The sequence below is a fragment of the Sander lucioperca genome, chromosome 18 (assembly GCF_008315115.2).
Source record: "Sander lucioperca isolate FBNREF2018 chromosome 18, SLUC_FBN_1.2, whole genome shotgun sequence".
Lineage (NCBI taxonomy): Eukaryota > Metazoa > Chordata > Actinopteri > Perciformes > Percidae > Sander > Sander lucioperca.
Window position 1 is genome coordinate 15,184,299 of NC_050190.1, and position 7,308 is coordinate 15,191,606.

The 7,308-nt window shown below is 40.8% G+C and overlaps 1 protein-coding gene across 1 annotated transcript; it reads left to right on the forward strand.

The window, feature by feature from the left end:
- The first annotated feature begins 2,076 nt into the window (after nt 1-2,076).
- LOC116035632 lies at nt 2,077-5,118 on the forward strand. Its single transcript, XM_031278822.2, has one exon. The coding sequence runs from the start codon at nt 2,620-2,622 to the stop codon at nt 3,301-3,303; it is 684 nt and encodes a 227-aa protein (XP_031134682.1). The 5' UTR covers nt 2,077-2,619; the 3' UTR covers nt 3,304-5,118.
- Nucleotides 5,119-7,308: the final 2,190 nt, after the last annotated feature.

The following is a 7,308-nucleotide window of genomic DNA, read 5'->3' on the forward strand; positions in this document are numbered from 1 at the left end:
CAATTTACCTACATTGTATTGGGGTGGAGGCGGAAATGGCCTGGCAAATATATTCAAAAGCACCTGAATGGCTTCTCTAGACACCACTGGGGATAAGTGAGAAAATGTTTATCTTGTAGTTTGGGTGAACTGACCCTTAATAAATGATTTTCACAGTTGCTTTTCCCATAGTAATTTGGAGATGCCATTTGCTAGCATATCACCTCAACTTTATTTATATAGCACCGTTCATATAAACATGCAGACCCAAAGTGCTTAACATAGCAAAATTGAAACAACACAGACAAAAAAATAAAATAAAAACAAAACAATTAGTTTTTTGCAAGACTAAAAATTACAAGAATAAACTAACAGGGTTATTTAATAACCCTGGGTAAGTTTATTGTTGTAATTTTTAGTCTTACAAAATTGTATTTACTATATTATAGTATTATTTCTATTCCATTTTTTTTTTTCATTTTTTGTAGGTTGTTTCAATTCTGCAATGCAAAAGAGCAAAAATCGAGAAAATAAAAGTTATTAGAATAAAACTAAATAAAAGAATTGAAAACCAATGATTAAAACTTAAAAACTAAGGCTCTAACATTACTAGAAATTAAAAAACAGATTAAAAAGATAGGTCAATCTTTTCTTGGTACAGTATGTTTGTTTTTTCCTTTAAAATGTTTATATAAAAAAAACCATCATTGGTGGTTTATCAAATGACACTCCTCCGGTCCCTGACTGGCTGAATGTTTGCATTAGATATTGCATTGTCTTGAGGTTAATTTGAATGATATCCAAATGACCGGGGCTCTTTTGTTGAAACAGCAGCCTAGTGTCCTGCCTGCAGTGATAAATGACACTGCATTATGACCCTGACCCTGGACAGGTGGTTGTGGCATGATTTAATAAAATAGTAAGATGATGATGAATCCCAGGTGATTTGCTGTTAATGCAAATGATAGGCCTACTGTATGTGGAGATGCCAGCAGCCATTTATTTACATTGAACAAGAAAACAATCAAATAAGCCTGCTCTTACATCCTGTTTCCTCCATTTCTAGTGTCATTTCATTGTTTCAATGTTTTATGTTGCAGCCATACTGTAAAAACTCACATTACAGCTGATACTGATCATCATCCTCCTTCTGATCTCCATATGATAAAACATAGTAATGAAAACAATCAAACATCCTATAAATACCTGAATGTGTGTGCATGCCGGTCTGTGGGAGGATTGCTTGTATGACCAACATATATATATCACCAATGGACAGTCACAGCTGTAACAGCAGAATTGGCTAACCGGCTAGATTTGTGACTACCAGGTGCAAATGTACACTTTACTTGTAGCCATTCAATGTGTAGGGATGTTACAACACAGTCATGTGTCATAATTTTACTTTTTTTGTGTATGATCAGATTTTGTGACACTGGAAAGGAAAATGGTCAACACCCATAATTATCCACTGCTTGTAAATGGTTGGATGTTAGATACAGGAATGTAATCAAGGGTAAAATCAACTGAAAATAATTGTATTTTTAAGATGACATATAGCACCTATACATAGCCTACTGAATACAATCAAGCTCATGTAAGACACAATACTTTGAGTATTTATTGCATGGGAGTTATGTTGATCACCAACTGAGTTTAAACTTTTTTTTTAATTTGGCACATCACTAGTCAAATGCTGTTGCCCCTGTCCTTCACCTGTTTCACCTCTGCAGCTTCCCAGAGGACATGCGCAATGACAAATCGCGGGCACTGTCCATTGTGCTGAAATGACGCGCTGTAAAGTGGACCAGTCAACAGGTAGGATCGGGTCCAAACTGATCAAAATCAACCAAATATCTGATATATACGCCGTTGGTGTATCAGTGGATTGGATATTACATAATTCATAAATTCCGGTCAAATTTAATTAATCACCACTTTATTTGGCTCATTCAACATATATCTAACAGACATCGTTTCCACATGGGTGCGCACATTGTAAGGTAAACACTTCGCAGCGTCACTTGGACAGATGTTCGTCCCCGCTACAACATCCTGCTCTCAATGTGCGGCACAAGCGTCCTGATGTGAAGATGATGTGTGTGTTTTTTTGTTTTTTTCCGAGGGCTGGTGCACAGCTGCTGCTTCTTTAAGAGCCACCGCCCGCCCCCTCTCCTGTATTTTTAGCTGAGCCAGCCACTTCATTTGCTGGAAAAGACAGACAGTTGTGTGCCGTATGATCTCACTTAATCGTTTTAATAAATCAAATGTTATAGGCTACTGCGTATTTGCCGTGGGCCTACAGCCAGCTGTTCTCTGGAAATGTCGTATAGGATTGTCATTTGTCCCGCCGCTGTCGGATGCTGAATCGCGCAATCAGCCTGTGGATGCTTGATGTCCATTATGAAACGCAATGCTGCACTGGTTACAGAGTATTAGGCGCAGCGCTTTTGAGATCAAATGAATTACAAGAAATCAGTTTAGCTGCAAAATAGTCCTGTGGTGCGGACGGGTCAAGGTGGTCCAGCATCTCCTCATCCTCCTCAGTCCTCTGCTTCTTGTCTTCTCTTGGATTGTGGATAACTAGAAGCCTTCAAGACGGAGGGGGTGGTGGAGCATCGAGGAAAAAATAGGGGCAATATGAGAGAGCGGGACTTCATGCCCAATATGGAGAGGGGCAAACCTGCTACATATACGGGGGACAAAAAGGCTAAGATGGCTGCTAAGACTAACAAGAAGTGGGTGAGACTAGCCACTGTTTTTGCATATGTATTGTCCGTGTCCTTAGCAGCCATTATCCTGGCAATTTACTACAGCCTGATCTGGAAACCAACCAGTGCATCCTCATCTGGGGGGAAGCCGGGAGTGCCCGAGGAGGTCACCCCCACCGCAAACATCTCAACAAATATTTCAACAAGCAACAATGTCTCAGAGTGGAACTCTACACAGACTGGACAGCTACCTCTCAACCAGACCAGGCAGGGCACAGCCCCGTACAGTCAGGCGTTTCAGTGGGATGACAGAGTCGAGAGGGTGGCCGTCTCTCCGCACGGTGCTGGAGCAAAAAATGCGCACTCGCAGCAGGAAAAAGGACTCTACGCATCTTCCCACGGTCACGCAAGCGCGGGAAGATCGGGCAATGTGGGGAAACAGACACGCGCGTCTCAACCTGGAGTGAGCCACTACATGCCGTCAAGCAACAGGGAGACGCAGAGACTGGGCGACGAGGCGAATAACAACAGCGACCCCGACCAGGCGGCTGCAGATGCTGCCACTGTACCTCCAACATCCGCGAAGAGGCGAGCTGGCCTGAGAGGAGACTGATCGGGCCGCATCCGCGCCACCACACTCCCCCCCCCCTCACACACACATAAACTGACCCTAGAAGGAGTGTTTTACAGAATCAGAGCCGCAGGTCGGATAACACACAGGTTTTCACCTTAACATTTTGCAGAGCCTTTTTATGGATGCTTAACTGCATATATTAACTGGCACTCTGAACCCTCATGACTAAGAAAAGAGGAGACCTCGCTTCTCGCAGTGAACACTGTTTACCCTTCAACACTAACTATGCGTTTTTTGTTTGGTTTTAGGCCATCTGTATGCCTTAAATCAATGTGTGTTTACTTGACCTCGGACAGCTTCTGAGGCCACTGACCTGCCTGTGCGCGTGGACAACGCTGGTATAGATATTTTGTTTAAAAAATAGGGCACGGGGTCCGGAGATGCGTTTGGTTTTGCAGGACATCAATATTTCTCACAGGCATACAGCGCTTATAACATCACTGCCATTCCTCAGCTGGTCTAAATCAATACTGCATTTTTGCATTTTAGCATAGGCTGTATTTTCTGTTCATGGATCAAACCTGGATTCCAAATAGAAGAACCTGCATTAATGAGTTATGCTCAGGTATGTGCATATAACCATGTAAATGTATTGTGTTTTTGGTTACATATTTGGCAGGCATACATCTTTTGGGCCTTGATAAACTTCTGGTGTAATAAGATGAATTTTTATTAAAGGTAGTAGTATACAAGGTATAAATAACATTAACACAAGGTACAAATGAACATCCTTAGAAAATGATTCATTTCTATGGTTTTTATAATAGATCTACTGTATGTAAACCATGAATTGATAGCTGCCATTATCCTGTATGTTAAAGATATTTTATTTATTCAGAGCCAGAATGGATAATATATATTCAAATAAATGTTGGGTTTTTCCTAACATCTCACTTTTTATTTCAAAAATAAAATACAGATGGATTTAAATGAACTGTGGTTTACTTCATGCTATTAGTTAAGTAAAGTATAATCTGCAAAACCCAATTTTTTTGATGAAGAGGTAGGTTCGACAGAAATAATAATAACTGTGTGAGTACAAAGAGCACTCTGTTTATGGACATCCTTGTAAGCTGGACATTTAATCAAATCATGCCGGAGGCACTTTAATAATCTGAGTGAACTGACCAGAGTGTGATCAGAGGGACTGTCTGCTTCTCGTGCAAAGAGAAGCACTCATCTCCCAGTCCGCCACAGTTCAGTCGCTGCATCGCTCACTGAAACCACTTCACACAGTCACATGTGGGGAACTATGAAGTGGAACTAAGACCAACCCTTGTGCACCCTCTCAGAAGCATGTGAGGGAGGTGTATCGATTTGAGAGCTCTGTTGTTGCACTGTTCAAAACAGAGAAGAACACATTACACAATACCGCTTGGTGCTATTTTTGATCCAACTCTCTCACAAAAGGAGGACTGTTTGGTGTATATACTGTATTCTAGCAGTGGCAAGCATCATTCACCATCACATTGAAAATAAAACCACTTGGTATCCGCTGAGCAGCCAGTGTCTCAGAAATGTTGCACAGATGATGACAAGCACAGTTGTAATAATATGACAGATTTTCAGAACCAATGCCAACCTATGTGTCTGGTGAGCTAAACAGGGATCTCCATTCATCAGGGAAGACAGCACAAGATACAAACAGACTATCATCACAGCATAAACCATACCAGAAAAATGTAATACAGAGTCCATAACACAGTGACAGGCCTGTCAATGCTGCAGTGGTTTCTGTATATTTTATGGCTTCTTGTGATATATGAGAGGAGTAAAGACCGACTTACTGATGTAGTTCCTGACAGTTATTGATGAAGACTATGACTGAGTCAGGACACAGCATCTGACCCTATGACTCTTGAACCCACTCACCCAGGCAGATGATTACATTACCTGATTTAAACTCAGCAATATGTTGCGAATAGGGTTCAGTATGAGATTTGTTGTTGTGGCTCAAGCCAGGTTAGAGCATCACATGGTTTCTCTAATCAGGAAAGACCAAAGAAAACATTTATTAAATCATAAAAAATAAATAAAAGCTGCTTGCCCTGCCCTTTTTATAATACAGATTATAAACGGTGGCTGCAGCTGTACTGCTTACTTTAATGCTAGATCAAGAAAAAGCTAAAAAATGGCATCATCCACCAGACAATCCAAATTGAGACAATGTAAGACTATTCACTATAAAGACTGATATTCCCACAAAAAAAGTTGAACTACCTGGTTAAAAATTCTTACTCCACTCCTTCACCCTCATTGAAAAACACAGACTCTATAAATATGGAAATATTTTTCATTTCAAATGTTTGAAAAGCTTTACTCGTTCATTCAAAGTGTGAGCTGGAGGCTTCAAGTTCCCACATCACACTGATGAAAGTTTCATATTGGACCATGATTGGCTTTCAAACTGGTTTGTGATGTCACAAAATCATACGGAAACTCAGATTTAAGGTGAACAGAGACATTTCCCCTCTTCAGCAGATGAATGTGAAAACAGCCTCAGTGTCAGTGTCAACTCTGCACATAGGTACTTCTGAACAGTGAAGCTCAAACATCCAAGGGATGTAACAAAATAAAGAACACACTTTTTGGAGTGGAGAAGGGCTTTTCAGAAACTACTCATCAGATTTGACATGTTTTGGGAGTGACACACTACAACCAAGAGACCTTTCCAACAAAGCCGGAGATTTAAATGGCTTTCAACATACCATTGTGTGAGCAAGACACCATCACAAAAGTTATGAAATATTAACATGATGTCTTGCAATACATGGAGAACAATATAAAGGCAGAAAACAATACCTTTTTCAATTAATGAAAGGGCAAAAGCATGGAGTGATGCGTTATAAAACCCAAAGTAAAGCGGTGTGGATATAGGCACTGTGTCGTCATCTTTCAGGGAGTTTAATAATAATGTAAAAAAAATGAATGGCATTCATTTTCCAATCATTATAAGTTTGCAGCAGGTTGACATAATTGTATATTTCTATGATGTAGGTAATGAGGATGTATAAATATACTGTATATTCATAAGGACAAAGAAATATGGTATTATTATATAGGATTAAATGAAAACTTCAGAGAAAATATGTTAAAAGGTCAATTGGGGCTAACATTGAATACATGACTAAAGCTATACTGTGAGGTGGGACACAGTCTTGCATTGCCAGACCTTCCTCCACAGCACTGCGGAGGAGGGTCTGGCTAGTCCACACAGCATTCTGGGATGGGAGAAAAACGTTGTTTATTGGCATTTGCTTAAACCAATCACAATCATCTTGGGCGGTGCTAAATGCCGGACGGAGCCCCAGTGTCGCTGCAAAATAGCCTCGGGAAGGAACTTGTTTTGGTGGAACATGTGTATGTTCAAAGGTTGTTTTAGTCGTGCAACAGAAAACTCAGCTTGGACAGATAGTCTAGCTAGCTGTCTGGATTTACTCTGCAGAGAGCAGTTAACCATAGTTTTCATAAATTGACCAGAGTTTAAGATTCCAACACAAAGAAAGCGGAAGGTAACGAACATCCGCCCGAAAAGAGTGACATACGGCGGAATTTCCGGCAGCATCGGAGCAATCCCGGAAGTGGAAGACTAAGTGGGACATAATAGCCTTGTTTCCACCAAGCAGTCCAGTTCAGTTCAGTTCGTTACACATTAGAACGGTAATTTTTGCGTTTCCATTGTCAAACGTTGTGGATGGTACCAACAGAACCGCTCAGTTCCGTCCTGTTTTTTTGTTACCCCTCTGTTAAGGTATCTAGCACTAAAAGGCGGAGCTAGAAACACTGCAGTCCATGATTGGTGCAGACGTGACTCCGTACAGGTTACCTACGGTTCTAAAGGTACTATACTAATATATATAAATATGCCTATAAATAAAGCTGCCTTACTAAAAGTGTTTGATGGAAACGCAGCTCAAGTCTGGCCCAGGGGTGGATGACGCACACGCTCAGTGGGGACTGCCAACCTGTCTGTGTGAGGTTCTG

Bases quoted from the DNA above. Each gene is read 5' to 3' on its own strand.
- LOC116035632 (XM_031278822.2), top strand. From the start codon at position 2,620: ATGAGAGAGCGGGACTTCATGCCCAATATGGAGAGGGGCAAACCTGCT.